This window comes from Taudactylus pleione, unplaced genomic scaffold (genome assembly GCF_031769625.1).
Source record: "Taudactylus pleione unplaced genomic scaffold, aTauple2 ptg000017l, whole genome shotgun sequence".
Classification (NCBI taxonomy): Eukaryota; Metazoa; Chordata; class Amphibia; order Anura; family Myobatrachidae; genus Taudactylus; species Taudactylus pleione.
In genome coordinates, this window is record NW_028284419.1 from 14,397,054 (window position 1) to 14,416,473 (window position 19,420).

The 19,420-nt window shown below is 44.6% G+C and overlaps 2 protein-coding genes across 2 annotated transcripts in view; one reads left to right on the top strand and one right to left on the bottom strand.

Annotated features, from left to right (window-relative positions):
• The window catches only part of HS2ST1 (heparan sulfate 2-O-sulfotransferase 1), a 182,867-nt gene extending 169,617 nt beyond the window's left edge, over positions 1 to 13,250 (bottom strand). The window contains exon 1 of the mRNA XM_088481942.1: positions 12,891 to 13,250. Coding sequence (XP_088338068.1) covers positions 12,891 to 13,014 — 124 coding nt within the window. The 5' untranslated portion in view covers positions 13,015 to 13,250. The remainder of the gene's footprint in view (positions 1 to 12,890) is intronic.
• A 345-nt stretch (positions 13,251 to 13,595) lies between these two features.
• The window catches only part of SELENOF (selenoprotein F), a 37,104-nt gene continuing 31,279 nt past the window's right edge, over positions 13,596 to 19,420 (top strand). Inside the window, exon 1 of the mRNA XM_088481954.1 lies at positions 13,596 to 13,699. Within this exon, the coding sequence (XP_088338080.1) occupies positions 13,652 to 13,699 (48 nt within the window). The 5' untranslated portion in view covers positions 13,596 to 13,651. The remainder of the gene's footprint in view (positions 13,700 to 19,420) is intronic.

Here is a 19,420-nt window from a genome sequence, read left to right on the forward strand (position 1 = left end):
GGCAACAATTATGGCTGGAGATGCATCATCCTGATTTGCTTTGAGAGAGGGCTTAAACGACACCTCTAGAGAAATTGTTTAAATTATTAATTTTTGGGGGGGGGGAGATTTCAATTGTTTCTCGAGCCCGTGCTCCCATCTAAAGTGATCGGGAGCTATTCCATTGTATTGGGCGCCCATCAGTTATCAAGGATTTCCGCTCGCACCTTTTGAGGTATGAGAAAACATTTGACGAAAGTAGGGATTTTGGGCACATTAACTGCAGCGTGCTTGGCTTTTGGGTGCCTAAACTGACACTTAGCACAGGAGAAGCCGCTTTACGCAGTTAATCCCGTGTATTTTGGAGGGGCTGAAAAGCGGCTTTCTTGACCAGCGCGGGGCTGGTCGTGCAACACAATTGAATATATCTTGTCACTTAGACATGAGCTAAGGGCACCCAAAATAATTGATCGACCCCCTTTAATTTCAATCCAAATACTTTGGGGCCAAATCAATTCTGCGGTGGTTTGAAACCACGAATCTGCACCTTAAAAATCACGCACGTCGTGAATGAAGCCGCCTCCTGTGCCTCATAATTCAAATGTAAGCAGCAATTTGCAATGATTGCGGCAATGTAGTGCGTATTTCTACAGTGGCAAACCCAAAAATGGCAAATAAGATAGCAGAATAGTATTAGAAGGCTATTTGTGGGTATAAGCAAAGGAGTGGATGCACTTAAAAAGGTATCAAATGGTTGATTTTTAACATTTTAAAAATAGTAAAAATTATGTTTCTCAAAAAAATAAAAGTGTTTCCAGCATTATGGGGTACAGAAAAATGTCTGCAAGGTGATTTGTAAGTGTTTTTATACAAGTTTGTAAGATGTTAGAAAACCACTTTTAGCTCCCATCTAAAACCCCTCACCCATCAATACAACACCCAGAATATCTGTCGTACATTATTTAATCCATTTTTGTGCTTTTTAGAGAATATCACCTGAAAACTGACATGCCTTTTTTGGCCAAATTATACTATTTAAACCTCCCCAAGTGCATAACTCTTCATTGTGAGGGGTGTACTACAGGTCCTGCCATTTGTACCTAAAACAGAAAACATTCCCCCCTTGCAAGAAAAAAACAAACAAACATGATTTTGCTCTGAGAATAGTCAGGGAGTTTGGAATAGAATTGCAAACAATATCGCGGAGATGACTTTCACAAGGATATCATTTTGCGAGGCCAAATTCCCAGGAATTGCGCTAATTTGAATCAGCCTCTTTATTTGTTGAAGCCACCAGCTGTGGCCATTTTACTCTCAAACTAACTCTCCTTTACAATTCCAAAAGCTTCATCTCCCTTTTGCTTGCATTCAAATTCCTACGTCTCAGTTTATCATAATAAGACTCACTGCAATGACACATGAATGAGATAATCATCAAAACAACTCATGCTACAATGAACAAGGTTATGTCACAAAATGGCTGATACAAATTTAACAAATAAATCATCCACCCACCACGACTTCAAGAACCTGTGGGCACAAAACCGGAAACATCAAGTGCATATCCGGCGGCCATCAGCCTTCTGAGTAGGTCTTATATGCTAGACACAGCGTGTCTGGAGACACGCAGAGGGCTCTCATGCTGCAACCATGAATGCAGTGGCTCATTTATGCTTGCCCTGAAAACAGTGTTTACATGGTCAGACACCCTGTTTTACTTACCACCCCCGAAACAACCCCCACACGCTGGCATAATCTCAATTCAATCGCTGTGCGTGCACATGACGGCTAACACGCATGCACAATGGCAAACAATCCCTCAATCTGCATTGCGGAATCAGGCCCCCAGATCACAAATACCGACATACTCTTTTTACCATGTCAAAGACATAACAGATCTCTCAGGGATTTTTTACTATATCATGCCACTCTTACTCTCACCACTTCTGACAATTGGTTATCTAAACTGGCCAAAAAGAACTATAATCGTAGACATTGTATACACCAGGGCCGATAAACCCTGGGCACCAGTTTGCATTGGCTCATGAAATAATGGACCACGGCACCTAAGGCCTTGGGAGCAGTGTCCCAAATGAATCAGGACAGTTATCCTTCTCTAAGCACCACCTTGTTACGCTGCATATAGAGGAGAAAGACCCATGTACGTGATGGCAGAGAGCCCTGCAAGGAGATTTCTGCTCGGACTACTGACACTGGAATCTAATTGTGCACATGGCTAGACATTCTGAAATGCCAAATTTAAATTTGCCCAGGAAGTAACTAATCATAGATCAGTTACTGTTTGTACAAGCAGACTCAGGCTCAGCAGTGACACAAGAGTACTGAGGGGAGAACTCATGTAGGATCACTTCCCCTCCAATTAAAGTGGATAAACAGCAACGAGAGAACATAAAGGGTTAATAAAGGATTGGGGAAGCATCTGCAAGTTAGGGAGACTTTAAAATACATTATGGGCAGATGTACACCATTCACATAGCACATATACATTTTGCATTCATGTACGGTTAAAGAGGATATTTCTCTAACAATTCTCGGTGTGCTCCACAGAAAGCATTATTTACTTATCCTCACCTGTTCAAAAACGGTTGTTTATCTAGTGAAATGTTCAAGAAGGAGGGGAGGGTTAGTAAATATGACAAGTGCCATTAGGAGACTTTTCAACATGAAATTTACTGGATGCAAAAAATTGGGGGCCTTTGGCCTTGATGGCATCAAGCATGAATGTAATTGGCAAACTGTCATATAAAAGCTTTGTTTAATTTTGAAATTAAAGTTGTTTAGGCTACATAATACATGTAACATTATACAGCATGAGATATACATATATATATAAGCACGTACTGTGTAACGGTTAGCATTACTGCCTCACAACGTTAACTACGGCCCTAACTGTGTGGAGTTTGTATATTCTCCCTATGCTTGTGTGGTTTTCCTCCGGGTACTCACGATTCCTCCCAAACTCCAAAAATATACAGGTAGGTTAATTAGCTCCCAACAAAAATTAACCCTAGTGTGTAAGTATGTGTGTGCATGTGGTAGGGAATATATAGATTGTAAGCTCCACTAGGGCAGGGACTGATGTGAATGGCCAAATATTCTCTGTAAAGTGCTGCGGAATATGTGTGCACCTAATAATTAATTGGTAATTATATATATATATATATATATATATATATATATATATATATATAATGGTATAATGAGAGATCTTGCAGGTGTGAGTTAAAAAAAAATTCAACACTTTGCAAACTTGCATATAACACTGAAAAGGGAAATTAACCACATGTTTCTGTACCCCAAAAATACAGGTGGAGTCTCCTATATCCAAAATGCTTGGAACCAGAATTTTGGATCAGATTTTTCCGTATTTTAAAATATTTGCATACTATAATGATTTATCTTGGGAATGGGGCCCAAGTCTAAACACAGAATGCTTTTTTGTTTCATATACACCAGGGTTGTCAAACTCAGGCCATCCAGCTGCAGTGGAACTACACATCCCAGCATGCCCTGCCAGTTTTAGCATGCCCTAATAGCAAAACTGTGGCAGTGCATGCTGGGATGTGTAGTTCCACTGAAGTTGGATGGCCTGAATTTGACAGCACTGATATACACCTTATACACACACAGCCTGCAGGACATTTTATACAATATTTTTTTATAAATTTGTGCATCAAACAAATTATGTACATACATGAAATTCATTTATGTTTGATAAACACCGTATATACACACAAATTTTGAACTATCAAAAAGCAAAAAGGTGTCACTATCTCAGTCATGCTAAAAAATTCTGTCTTTCGGAATATTTGGATATGGAAGACTCAACCTGTACTGTACAGAGTTTAATTTACTGGGGAAAAACACTTGCTGCCTTCTATTATTACACCATTACGTAAAAAAAAAAAAAAATGTAAGATTCAACAATGTGACATCTTTCAAGAACATCCAATACTTTGGTTACAGCCTCAAAATGCCTTCTAATACTTTTCTGCTATGTTATTTGGCATCACACATTGTAGAATTAATGTGCAATATTGCTGTAAATCCTGGGAATGGTTGTATACAATTACATTTCTAGAGGTCTGGGAGCGCACTTCATGTAAATTAGTTGCGATGTGTGCGATATTTAAGTTGCAAATTCTTGCCGAATTGAATCTCCCCCTGAGATAGTGAGTATCTGCAGGCAATAGTGAAGCATTGTGGAGGTTCCTTGCAAGTTTGGGGCTGCATTTCAGCAAATGGAGCTGGAGATTTGGTCAGGATTAATGGTATCCTCAATGCTGAGAAATACAGGCAGGTACTTATCCATCATGCAATACCATCAGGGAGGTGTCTGATTGGCTCCTAATTTATTCTGCAGCAGAACCAAGACCCCAAACATATAGCCAATATCATTAACAGCTATCTTCAGTGTAAAGAAGAACAAGGAGTCCTGGAAGTTATGATATGGCCCCCACAGAGCCCTGATCTCATCAAGTCTGTCTTGGATGATACAGAAGAATTTGAACAAGCCTACATCCACAGAAGATCTGTGATTAGTTCTCCAAGATGTTTGGAACAACCCTCCCTGCAGAGTTTCTTCAAAAACTGTGTGCAAGTGTACCTAGAAGAATTGATGCTGTTTTGAAGGCAAAGGGTGGTCACACCAAATATTGACTTGATTTAAATTTCTCTTCTGTTCATTCACTTTGCATTTTGTTAATTGATAAAAATAAACTATTAACACTTCTATTTTTGAAAGCATTCTTAGGGCGGAATTCAATTGTTTTCATCCCCTATCGCGCCCGACGGAGCTATTCTATTCTTGCTCCTGTCGGGCGCGATCAGCTGCCAAGTGCTACATTTCAGCTCGCAGCCCCTGGGGGATGAGAGCTGAAATGTGCGAAAAGTGACATGTTTGGCGCCCAAACATCACTTTTCGCGATCGCGCCCAGCACTTTGGTCGGGTTTAGCTGCTTTACGCGGCAAAACCTGACCTCTATGGGCGCGATCAGCGCGAAGAACGGCAGCAATTGAATGGCCGCCCGCAATCTCCTGTCACTTTAGACGGGAGATCCGGACCGCGTAATCAATTGAATTCCGCCCTTACTGTGCAACATTTTTTCCACACCTGCCTAAAACTTTTGCACAGTACTGTATATCTATCTCCATGCACGCACAAAAAAACAGCACCACATTGACATTGTATTCCTGCTTATGATTTATGCAAACTATTTGCTTTAAAATTAGACTCCATAATTTGTAGAATGATTAAATATTTCTCCAGTATCTTGTGAATCAAGAGTTGCCAAATGCCAACAGTAATCTGTGAATATAAAAACCAATTCTTTCCTAATTTTGCTAACTAGAGAGAACGTTCCAATAGGCCCGTGAGATGCATAATCAATTTTTTATTGAAATACAGAGGAACTCCAAATGCTGCATCCAAAGCAAATCAGCCACTTTTGCATTTACAAGAACATAAAATGGTGGAAACACATCTGCTAAACTATTACGCTGTCAAATATTTTCCAGATAAACATACTGTGTTCTGATCACTGCTGTGGCTCTTCACATCAGTGTTCACAAAATACGCGCTATAGCGAATTTTTATGCGATACAGGAAGTTTGGGACCCAGTTTTTAAAACTGAGTGGGTCCTGCAGGACACGCTGTGCGTAACGCTGCAGCAGCCATTCACCACCACTGCCGGCGTCTTCTCAACCAAACGCCACCGCCAATTTTCCTCAACCTATAGCTGCTGGCAGTGTCTTCTACCCCACTGGTCACAGACCGGCCGGAGATGGATACGAGTACTATAACTCCCAGAATCCCCGTGTCCGCCTTCTACAGCTGCTGCTCCCTCCGACTCCAGTCACTCTCCCTGTGCTCCTGGCCCTCTCCCTTAAACTGTGCTCCTGCCTCTTTGGCGATATCAGACCCGGACGGGGGGGGGGGGGGGGGGGTCGGATATTACAGCAGCACCGGCTTGGAGGGACGGCCTTGGTGCAGAATGTTGCGGGCCCGTCTGTGCTACAGAAATACATCCGGAAGCTGCTGCTGCTGGAAGATGGCAGTGACGCTCTGGCCTCCCTGGAGGCAGCTCTGTCTGGAGGAGAAGAACGCTGACCCTCTGTGGCGCTGGGGGAGAGGAGCGCCCTGAAAGGTGAGGTCTCCACCCTGGCCAGTTGTGTGGTCCCCGTCCCTGGTGTAACTGGCCGCCTGTGTGGCCCTGTCCCTGGTGTAACTGGCCGCCTGTGTGGCCCTGTCCCTGGTGTAACTGGCCGCCTGTGTGTCCCCGTCCCTGGTGTAACTGGCCGCCTGTGTGTCCCCGTCCCTGGTGTAACTGGCCATCTGTGTGGCTCGTAACTGTCCAGCTGTGCAACCCCCCCCCCAACCCCGACTGTGTAACTGTGTTTATCCTCCCTCGCTGTGTAACTTTAGGCCTCATTTATAAACAAACGAAAATACCAGCTGCAATTTTCGTTTAGTATCACTGTGATACAAATGAAAATGCCACTAGTATTTATTAATACTTACCCCTCCGGCGAAGTCCTTGTCCTCGAAGAGGTCCTCCGCTGGGCTGCTGGCAGCCTAACGCTGCCAGCAATGGGGCCCCAGTGTTACGTGCATGTGCGACGGTCTGTCTGCGCATGTGCATGACAGGGGGACCGGCAGTGCCTGAAAGGCTTTGCTGATGGCCATCTAAAAGACGACGAGAGCGATGCTGTGAAAACAGCAGTAATCTTAGCTTACCGCTGTTTATTAAAAGCAGAATGGTGGCATAACCCCTTTAGCGAGCACTAAAGGGGTTATGTTTCGTTAGTAAATGGAGCCCTGTGTGCTTTCCTTCACTAGCCCGGACTGTGTAGCTGTGTGTATTTCCCATTTACCCTGACTGTTAGCTGTGTGCATCCCCCACCTTACCCCCGGCACTGCCTAAACCTAACCTCCCCCTTGCCCCCAATACTAGCCTAGCTATCTACCCTTGCCCCCTCCCTACCCCCAGGACTGCTTGTCCCTAACCTCCTCCTTGCCCGCAGTACTGCCCCAGCTGCTATGTACCCTTACCCCCTCCCTACCCTTAGTACTGCCTGCCCCTAACTTATTCCTTGCCCCCAGCTGCTATCCACCCTTGCCCCTTCCTATCCCCAGCACTACCTGCCTCTGGCCCCCTCCTTGCCCCTGGCACTGTCATACCTGCTGTCTGCACTTACCCCTCCCTACCTGCCCTAACTGCCCTCTAGCTCCAGCTCAACTTCTCCCTGCCTTTACCCCCAGCTCTACCCCAACTGCTACCTGCCCCCAGCACTGTCCCAACTGCTGCCTTCCCTCACCCCACATAATATGCGATGGGACCCAAAAATAGTGGAGTAGGACCCCAATTTTTGCAAGATGGGGGTGCCTGGGACCCAATTTTTTTCGCTCAGCACGATCATTGCACACATATTAAAACAGTAAACACATAGGGGTCAATCCTATTCCATGCGAAGGGTGCAGAGTTGTAGTTGCAACGGCGTTAAAATGCCGGCAACAGACCGGCATCTTGCACCCTTCATGGCCTGCTCAGAGCCCGAATTCGCTGAATTTTGCTCGGAACACTATGGGGCTTCGAGCAATTTTCAGCGAATCCGGGCTGCCGTAAAGTGCGCCCATTGCCGCGATGACTCGCACTGGCGAGATCATCGCAGCTAATTGGATCGTGGCCATAGCCTGATATACCAGATGGGACTTTAGCCCACACATGCAGTAAACAGTTATAACTGATATGGTGCATAGCAAACACAGAAAAGGTAATGCAGTCCCTGTTTCACAAGAATATTAAAGTGTTTATGTGCACTAGCTCAAGTAATATTTATAAAACATTACTTCACCAGGTGCTAGTGACATCACCAGAAAACAACCTATCCATTCACCAGGTGCTAGTGACATTACCAGAAGGCAGCATATCAATTCACTAGGAAATAAAATTCCTCAATTATGTTACTAGCGGGATGCAGTTTATAGAAAGACTGACTAAATGCCGCCGGTCTATATCCCGACACAAGAAGCCCGATGGGAGACTTCAGACAGGCGTCAAAATACAGACGCCTATCTGAATCCCGACGCCGAAACGCCCAAGGACAACAGCCCAGACGAGGAAAGACCCGGGCCTCCGTAGCATCAGCTGGGGGGGGGGGTTAGATTTTGGGGGAAAGGCTAGGGTTAGGCACCCCTAGGGGGGAGGGTTAGGCACCCCACCTGGAGGGTTACGTTTAGGTTGCGGGAAGAGGGGGGGGGGTTAGGTTTAGGCACCCCCAGGGGAGACTTAGGGTTAGGCACCACACCGGGAGTATTAGGCACAGGGGAGGGTTAAGGTACTTACCAGCCGGTGTCGGGATCACTTGCTGTTGGGCTTCTCGTGTCGGGTTTGAGCCGCCGGTATTACATACGGATTCCTTACTAGCACATTGAATGTAGAGACGCATAAGCTCAACCAACAAAATGAATGCCTACTGTGTCTTGGCTGTGACTACAGTTCAAAGTCACTCTAACAAAGGAAATTTTGAGCTTCGCATATCTAATAAAAACTTACATTTAGCAATTTGCTTTGGTAAATGTAGCAACAGCCTTTTTTAGAACTTCTATGGTGAATACTGCAGCACAAAACAAAAGAATACAATGTATCTACTGAGCTATTCACCAGTCACTGAAAAATGGTAGGTATACAAAACTAAAATAAGTCAACAGTTCATTATCCAGATTGATCCAAGATAAACGACTGCAGATATAAAAGTACGTGTTTTGGTCTGGGATTTAGTGGGTACTAATTATCTGAGATATGTTTTAGACCACATTCTGTAGCAAATCATAATTAGGGAATAAAAGAATGAAAATTTTGCCCTGGCACCAACCACGACAATGTTCCGCTACACATCTTCAGGGATCAAAAATCACCTGTACAGTTTTATTGACATCATAGTATAATATATTGGTACTGTAAAGAAAAGTACCCTTGTAATACTTAAGAAAAAGAAAGGTCTGTATTCTGACAAAGTAGATGTTACAAATACATTATAAAAGGTGCATATTTGCCTACTCTCGCTGAATCTACACGAGATGCACAATTTCAGGGACTTCTCCTGGAACAGCAGGTCACCATCCCAAATCGGTAGTGAAGTGGGCGGGGCTTAATTACATGTTTCTCTGCAAATTGCGCCATGGACCCACCCAAAGCAAACCTCAACTTTGCACAGCTAGGTGTGGGATCATGACATGAATAGACCCTCCATGTTATTTGATCCATCTCTAGGATTTCCCAGAGAGAAGGGAAAAAAAAAATATCAGCAAGTATACATAAGGGAGAAATATATTCACTTCTACCCGGGAGCTCAAAAAATATAAATATGTCAGTATTAAAACTAACAGTAGTACTTTGCTTTCTTGAATGAAGGCCCCCTAGAGTATAATAATTTTTTTTCACAGCACCCCTAGACCAATAGTTTCTTATTGAGAAATTCAGCAAAAGCTATTAAATTAACTAAATTGTGCTTACCTGTCATCCTTAGGTCAGTTATGTGGTAGTGGACAGGGTTGTGATTCTGGTTGTCCACATATTTTATGATTGGCAACCACAAGCTCTGGCTTTGCCAATCACATGGACCATAAATAATTTGATTTTAGACCACCAACGCACAGCACCTAAGCAAGTGTCACACAACACCCAGTTTGGAAACCATTGCTAGGTGTGATAATTCTCTCTCATTAGAGAAACTACTTTAGGACTAGTCTAGCGTTCCCGCTAGGCTGTTTCAGTGGGGCGCCGCACCCTGCCCTATTTCTGAAGGGCAGAAAGCACCCTGTCCTCCAGCGCGGCGCCACGTTGAGACAGCCTGCGGGTTCCTATCTTCACCCACGGGTTGCAGTGTCCCACGGTAGTCAAAACGGCAGTGCAGCGGTCACCACCGGTGAATGGATGCCGGACGCATGAGCGCGGCATCCATTCACAGTGACCGCAGCGCTTGGGGGCTGCCAGTCATGTCCGTAAGTGCCAGGCACGCCCCCAGGAGTAAAGACACGGGGCAGGCCATAAAGACACGCCCCCTTTATTTAGTCACGTCCCCTTTTCGGCCACGAGCGCCACAGAAGTGCCCTATCTCCAGGTCCGGCGCCCTGCCTGCTGTTGGACCTAGAGTGAACACTACTAGTCTATTATTATTATCATCATCATCATCATCATCCTTTATTTATATGGCACCACAAGTGTTCTGCTGCGCAATACAAGATACATAAATAAGCGAACAAGAAACCAGTGACTTACAGTACAACACAATGCAGGACAAGGACATTGTTTATAGACATTGCTACATCAGCGATCATAACACTCAAATAAGCAACAGGCTGTAAGCAAACAAGTGTTAGCTGCCCTTGAGGGGAGTAAGGAGAAGATGAAAGTATAAGTAAGAAGAATTACATGAGGTAAGAGGACCCTGCTCGTGAGAGCTTACATTGGGAAAGAAGAGCAGACGTGACACAGATAGGAGTAATGAGGAAGGAAGGAGCATGTAGCAGTGGGTTAGGATGAGACCTGGAAGGCTTTGATGAATTAATGGGTCTTGAGAGCCCTTCTGAAGATATGCAGAGCGGTGGAGAGACTGGTTTGGAGAGGGATAGAGTTCCAGAGGTAGGGAGCAGCACGGCAAAATCTTGGAGGCGGGAGTGGGAGGAAGTAATCAGTTGGCAGGAGAGGCAGCATGCAGTTGTTGAGTGAAGAGGGCGGGCAGAAGTGTGAAGAGAGATGAGGTTGGAGGTGTAAATAGGAGAGGATTTGGTGAGGGCTTTGCAAATGTAAGAACCTTGAATTGGGTTCTGAAGGGGAGCCAGTGTAGGGCTTGTAGGAGAGAGGAAGCAGATACAGAACATTTGGAGAGGAAGATGAGCAGAGCATTGAGGACAGACTGGAGTGGAGAGAGGTGGGAGTAAGGGAGGCCAGATAGGAGGTTACAGTAGTCCAATCTGGAGATGACCAGTGAGTGGATGAGGGTTTTAGTAACATCCAGGGTGAGAAAGGGTCTGATCCTGGAAATATTTTTGAGATGGAGATGGCAGGACTGAGGGAGATGCTGAATGTGTGGTTTGAAGGAGAGGGAGGAGTCCAGGATAACTCCAAGACATAACTCTATGGCCATTAACGTTAATAAAAGCAACTGAAAAAGAGGTTTGAAAAATATCATAGGATAATCTTTGTACATAAACTTAGAATTTATTAATAATCTCATAAAGGAAAATGGTTTCTCATGAAATGGCTCCATTGTTGTCCTAATGCTGATACTCCCAGTACTGAAGAGGCTTTATATAGAAAATGGTAGGAAGAAATTACAAAAAAAACAAAACATTTTGACAAATATAATTTATACAATAAGGGATATGTGGTGTAGAATAGAGGGCATTCCGATGCCTTGGTTCACATGCTGCAAGGTCTTATCAAGATACTAATCTTTATGCTTCTTGAAGTAAAAGTAGAATTTTCTAACAAAAAAAAAAATGTTTGCTATATAATAAGTGACAACTCTGGGGTAATACTGAATTGTTATTTAGAATTCCATTTGCTCTGAATCAGAAGCTACTATAATGCACAGTAAATGAGTAGTTCATGGTTAAATATCCTGACAGAAGAGTGTTATAGACTGGGGTTCAAATTCTAGTTTTGCCTCCTAGGTTTTTGGACATTGCACTTTATTGCATATTGTATGTTCCAGGCACCAAAATAAAATTGCTAAATTAAATGGGTATTGAAACTGTATGTGCTGTACATAGACAATAATTGACATACTCCATTTACATTCATGTTGATAGATATGCAGACAGCATTTTCACTTCCATCATTAAGAACGAAAGAAAATCTTACATGGATAAAGATAAGGAATATCTATCAGGCAAGGTGTTTCAGGGTAAAACAGATACATAATTAACGAAGTAATTGATCCATAAAGCATAGAATCATTTCTGACATGCTGGGACACTTGACCACCACAATCGTTCTTACATTATGAGCCTTGGGTATGATCCCTTGCGTAGAGCAACTTCTCTTTCTGAGCACTTCTCTAAAGCATTGAAGCAACATACAATTGAGCACTACATAATTTAAAATGTATTCTCAGCAGCAGCTGATATAGCGCAGGCATATTCTGTTATGCCTCACAATGTATGCAAAACTTCAATATATTGCTTAAAAGATCTGGGCCTGTCAATTGATTTGATTTTAAAAATATTATACTTCGAATTGTGGATTGTTCTCTCTGTGTTAATGACCTAGTGACTCTTATTTTAAATAAGAAGTTTTACCCCATAAAAGGCTGCCAGGAGGAATAATTTAAAAACTAAAGTTGTTGCAATAACAAATGTGATGAGCTAAATAGGAATTCAGTTATTTGCACACTATTCAGACAATCCACTGCATATAACATTTTTCCACTGAAGCATGACCTGCCATTTACACCCCTGCAACAGGTTATTATAGACCTTCTGTCAGCACTATGGACCTTTTTGGTAGAGGGGGGGGCTCCCCTAATGTTGTGATTACACAGATCAGACTATGACATCACTATAATAATTGCATTTTCTAATCAGGTTCACTGGGCATTAGACAGAATAATACACTGGGGATTGGTACTTCTGTGGCAGGAGTGTGGGCTTGGTACACTGCTGGATCATTCCCATGTTGGCTCAGCAATAGCTGATTTGTTTTAGGGAATGGGACACCAGCTGTGCCTGCATATGCCAGGGTGGCTATGGGCAGGCACCATCAGGGCCACGGGTAGTACTGTGACCACAAGCAGCCCCCTGCACAGACTTACACACCGCCGGCTGGGCATGGAGGGTGTCTGGGAAGATCACAGGGCTCATCCCCTCCCCCCGGAGGCATCTTACCGAGCTTTCCCCGGGAGTCCTCCAGCTTCTGGATCTGATTCTCCAGGAAGAGCATCGCGATCCCGAAGGTCAGCACCGCCAACAGCTGCAACTTGGGCGGCATCATAATCCTTAGGAGCCCCATCAACCTAGTCTATCGCGACATAACGTGGGCATCGGGGGGTGTGGGGTGAGGAAGAGCACTGCCCGCAGCGCACAGGCACACCCACGGAGCCGCGGTGAGCGCAGCGGAGGAGGACGGTACTGCGATAGGCAGCGGCTCCAGCGTGATCCGCTCGCAGGGCGCACTAACAGACTACCCGCCGCTCCTCCAGCTCTAGCCGCAGCACCAGCGCCGGCCCATTGCGCTTACGTCACATCGCCACGCCTCCTGCGTGTGACGCGCAGTCTTACTCCGTGCGGCAAGTTACCAGGCAACCAGACTCTGCCAATCCTCAAGATCTGATTGGTTGCCGCCCTTGCCCACACCGGGGGACGTCCTGTGTGACACGAGGTCCTGACAAGGGAGGTTTAGCTGCCTTGTGATTGCCTGAAAAGAGTTCCGTCTTTTAAAGTGGAAAAGATCGCTTATCTATATAAGAAAATCATAGTATATTGGTATTGTAATTTATCAGATACCGATTTGTACGTATACGGGACAATGCAAGCACTTTTAGTGGTTATAAATGTAGCTGTCCGTCGTCCTTTATTTAGCTGGCAGTTGGATAGGCAGTCGGTGGGGTCCTAGTCGTCACCAGTCTGTGACTGTGCCGGCTGGTAAGATGGTGGCGGAGAGGCTGCTGCTGTGGATTGTCGCCGCGCTGCAGGCGGTAAGAGAGCCGGGGTCGGGCAGTGCTCGGGGTGATCGCGCTGTATGTGTCTCCTGATGTGTGGGGCGGGGGACCGGGGAGGCGCCCGGTCCCCTTTATCAATGCTCGTTACACGATGGGTGACGTGGCTGTAGCCTGCTTCCTGTTGGCTGGGGTTTGTCTCCTGCCCATATAGCTGCGGTTTATATAACCGGGTGCTTAGCACTAAACTCTATGCGGGAACTTGGCGCGTATCTGGCAGCGCTAGTACAGTAAGGGGCATCGGTTCACACATGGGAGGAGGAGAGAGAGCAGCTGGCATTGCTGCACCAGGTCTATATGCCCCCCAAGTATCTGGTGATCGATGCCCTGATGGTGGCTCTGCGCACCAGTGTGATATAAGCAGCCATAGGGGGTATAAATAAGGTGCTGTTACTCCAATGCTCAAAACATATCCTGAAAAAGGTCACTTCTGCCACATACTGTATATTCTCCGCAGTGGCAGCAGTAACACGTAGGAGCAGGCCGGGCTATGGGGAGAATTCTATTAGCCGTCATAAAATGTCAACTTTTTGTGTGTTAACTTATTGAACCTATTGTATGTTACTTTCATGTTTTACTTTTTCATGCGCACTCCTGTTGTTTTTTTTGTACAGTTCAATTCAAAAAGTCGTCTTCCAGCATTCGTGCGATAATTCTTGCAAGTTATACATGTGATAGCTATAGGTGAAAATGGGGAAGTCTGTCTGTAACCCCACAGAAGGCAAACTTGTATATTATAACAGTATAGAAGTCTATTAGTGGCCATAATAAACATGTTTGAAGATCTATATGGCTGTTATAAGTATATTTCTAAAACAGTGAAATAATGATAGGAAAGTAAGTGTTTTTTGACTTAATAAATGTTCTATTAAATTGGGGGTGCATAAAAATGTCTAATTATGTATTTGTCATTTAGGTAGTGAATAAATTCAACGTGATGTTGAATAGCCACGGACGGGAGGGAGCTCCCGAAGCTATTCAATACACCACGTTTTGGCGTGCTAAGGATTATTTCTCGTACCCCCCCTGGCGATGCGAGAAGAAATCCGACCAAAGTGCCAGGCGCTAACAGCCGTGCGCCCGGAACTTTGGTCAGAGAATGCGGTTAACGTGCCTTAACACCCTTGTTAAGGCGCGATAACCGGCATTCTCCAACCACACAGCGCACTGAATTGAAGAGCTCCGTGAGCTCGCTCCTGGCGCTATTCAATTTATGTTGAATTGAATCGCCCCCTTAAAGACACTTAAAAAAAACCCCTTCAAAATATGCCTCTAACTCCCACCTGCAATGTTAAATACACCTGTCCCGTTCATACAGCACCCCCATATACCCGTCCGACATCGAATAACCAATTTTCCAGACTTTGCACATTTTCAGTCCAAAAATTACATGTAATTGGCTAAATTAAGCTAATTTAAAAAAAATATTTTTGCCTGATTAATCAATAAGGATTGGTGTCCCAGTGGCTCTGAACCAAATCCTGAAATTTATACATTTAAAATAGGGATTCTTTTTCTAAACTTTTCACCTGCTTAGGAGGTTGAGAGAATGCCAATAGTGTGCAAAGCTGTCATCCAAGCAAAAGGGGCTACTTTGAGGAATCTAAAATATAAAACATATTTTGATTTAACATTTTATTGATTATAACATAATTCCATGTGTGTTCTTTCATAGTCTTGATATATTCAGTATCAATCTACTATGTTGAAAATAATTTAAACAAAAACCATTGAATGAGAAGGTGTGTCCAAACTTTTGACTGGTTGTGTGTGTATGTATGTATATATATATATATATATATATATATATATATATATATATATATATATATATATATATATTTACACACACACAGAGATATATATATATCTCTGAGCGACAAAATATGTGGGTCCCAGAGACCCACAACTTTAAAGAAATGGGGTCCTGCCTGACCATTTCTGGGTCCCATTATAATGTATGCTTTAGAGCTCCCCACATGCCCCTCTGCCAGCACACTTCCCCACATACCCCTAGAATGCCCATCTGAGACCCCTAATAGCATCAGTTTTGTACATAGATGTCAGACTTCAGTACCCATTGACAATAATGGGGACTGCAGTCTGCTGCGGTAGTTAGTCTTCTGCAGGAGATTTCTGTGAAATCTTCTGCATTAGACTGTTTTTACATAGAGGTGATACATAAAATTATGCAGAAACTGTAGTTTCTGCATAATTTTATGAAAAACCATGAACCAATAAATACACTTTAAAAATATACCAAAAAGATTTTCTTCTCTTAACTTTGAACAAAAATGCTTAAAGAATTCTCTATTTCTAGCTGTGTACTGTTCTGTATCTTTCCGGATGAGCTGGATGGGGGCGGCTGCCCTCATGCTGCAGGTCCTTATGGCTCCCCCTCGTCTTGGTGTGTGGGAGGCGGAGTTGGGGACAGGAGTAGGAGGTGGGTACCCGGGGACAGGAGTAGGAGGTGGGTACCCAGGGACAGGAGTAGGAGGTTGGGAGCCAGAACCCGGAAGAATCAGGGAGTCAGAGCATAGGTGGAGGGGAGCCGGGGGCAGGAGTAGGAGGTGAGGGGAGCTGGGGTCAGGAGGAGGAAGCAGAGACAGGAGAAGGGGCTGGCTGCCAGGTATTAGATTGGGAGGGGAGCCATGTACAGGAGGAGGTGGAGGGGAGCTAGGAAAGGCAGGAGTAAACATTGGCAGGAGAAGGGATCACTGGGTATTAGATGTGGAGCTGAGGCGGGGATTGGAGACAGAAAGCTGGGGACTGTTGGGGCCAGACGCGCTGCAGTACTCTCTATCCTCTTTCACAGTGCTATTCTATCACTCTACCCCCTCCCCCCACCGCCGGCTTCTGCTCCTCCTTGTGAGCCTGATCGCCGCCTCCAGACAGCAGGAGGGTTGGCAGTGCATGATTTCCTTCAGACCCTGTTTCTATTAATCGCAACACCGCTGCACATTATAACTAAATCCCCACCGCACCTAGCCCCCCCCACCTGATAACTCACAACCCCCCTGCTACTGCACACCACTGTGCATTATAACTAAACCCCCACCACACCTCACCAACCCTCCCCCACCCCTGCGCGCTATCGCGGCGCAACCCGTGTCTTCTTGCCTGCCTGGTCCGTGGCGCCTTCTGTATGTCGAGTGCTGTCTTCACTCCGGGGGTCGGGCCACAGTCCACACCAGTCCTCCCTTATGAGCTGCTGCTGGCTCCATCCCCTGTTTTAGTCCTCCCTGGCCCAACGGCAGGGGAGACCTCAATCATCTTCCCAGGAGCCAGGGAATTGGTCGGCAGCAAAGCGCGTCCCGGGGACCCACCCATTTTGAAAAAGTGAGTCCCCGGTCCTCATTTGTGAGTAAAATACAAGCTATAGCATATACATACATACATACATACACAGTAACAGATAGCACAGCTACTAAACATATATACCTAGACCCGGGCCCTCACAAGAGCTGAATGCAGTAATAATAATACAATATTGTGCGGCTCTCAAGTGAAGTAAACATACTAGAAATGGTGTGTGTGTGTGTGTGTGTGTGTGTGTGTGTGTGTGTGTGTGTGTGTGCGTGTGCGTATGTACAGCCATGGCCAAAAGTTTAGAGAATGACAAGTATTGGTTTTCAAAAAGTTTGCTGCTTATGTTTTTAGACCTTTTTGTCAGATGTTACTATGGTATACTGAAGGAAAACTACAAGCATTTCATAAGTGTCAAAGGCTTTTATTAAGTTAAAGCAAAGAGTCAATATTTGCAGTGATGACCCTTCTGTTTCAAGACCTCTGCAATTCACCCTGGCATGCTGTCAATCAAATTCTGGGCCAAATACTGACTGATGGCCGCCCATTCTTGCTTAATCAATGTTTGTCACAATTTGTGGGTTTTTGTTTGTCCACCCGCCTCTTGAGGATTGACCACAAGTTCTCAATGGGAGTTTCCTGGCTATGGACTGAAAATTCCGATGTTTTGTTCCCCAAGCCACTTGGTTATCACTTTTGCCTTATGGCAAGGTGCTCCATCATGCTGGAAAAGGCATTGTTCATCACCAAACTGTTCTTGGATGGTTGGGAGAAGTTGCTCTTGGAGGATGTTTTGGTACCCTTCTTAATTCATAGCTGTGTTCTTAGGCAAAATTGTGAATGATCCCACACCCTTGGCTGAGAAGCAACCTCACACCTGAATGGTCTCAACACTGCAAATATTGACTCTTTGCATTGTCAATAAAAACCTTTGACACTTACGAAATGCTTGTGATTTTACATCAGTATACCATAGTAACATCTGACAAAAAGGTCTAAAAACACTAAAGCAGCAAACTTTGTGAAAACTAACACTTGTGTTATTCTCAAAACTTTTGGCCATGGCTAGCTAGCTATATATATATATATATATATATGAGTTCTTTAAAGCAATGTTATGGACAAGCATGTGTGCATGCAACGGTAATCGCACACATTAATTTACAAGTACTGTGCTGACATACATACTACAGATCTATAGCTGTATAATTTTTACTGCTTTAGTTATTGCCTAATAAGCCTCACAATTTTCACTAAGTAAAAATAAAGTTTATATATGTTGCAGCTAATTTTCAGTAACCTACCTGATTGAAGATGACTTATGCATGTGTGTATTTTGTCATATATTTCAATACATCTACATATGTTTATTCATTTAAAGCTCTTTTGGTTTTAGAAGAGTCCCCATACAGGTCTCCAGCAATGCATTGGCACTTCATCTGATACAATCCCACTGACATAACTGCAGTGGTATCACCAAATCTATAAGCAGCATATATTGGGGGAGGAAATCAGTTGGCAACAATTAATTCAGTTGACTGCATCTAGCCAATCACTTAAGCCAGGAGATCCAACTTACGACTACTGCCCAGGTCTTATGGTGCCTTACCTATACACTTTTATGAGCGATTTGAACTAAATCGTTCATATTGTTCACTTTTTTGCAGTCACCAACCTGACAACGACCCGCGTTCCCGCATGAACGACAACGATATCTATGGTCTTTCATGCATGCAGGTCAACTTGGACGATTTTGTAAAGATTTGCCTGTAAAAAGATAGATATCTATGATAGTTTCAGTGAAACATCTATCTTTTTACAGGCAAATCTTTACAAAATCGTCCAAGTTGACCTGCATGCATGAAAGACCATAGATATCGTTGTCGTTCACAAAAAAGTGAACGATATTGTTCACATCGCTCATAAGAGTCGTACTGTGTGTACGCACCACTAGTCTTTGTAAACTGCATCAAATGTCTTAAGCGCTAGACTCTATATTGTTACCACACTCAGGCCTTCATTCAGAGGCGGCCGTACGGTCTACGACCACACGGCCGCCTCGATGTTTGTCAAGTGCGCATGCGCACGAGGGAGCCGCCTCCTTCGCGCGCATGCGTGAGACCCGCTACGACCGACAGCGCCGGTCGTAGCGGGTCTCTTTCCAAAGGGGGCGAGCTGTCGATGTTGATTGACAGCTCTCCCCGTTTGGAAGGCGGGCCGGGGGGGTGGCAGCCCAAACGGAGGCGTTCCCATGGGAACGCCTACCGTTTGGGGGAGGCCCCACTGACATCACTAGTGATGTCAGTGGAGAGCTTCCGGCTCTGACAGAGCCAGAAGCTCTCCGGGGCTTACGACAAGTGTGACCCTACCCTAGGGTCTCGTCGTAAGCCCCGA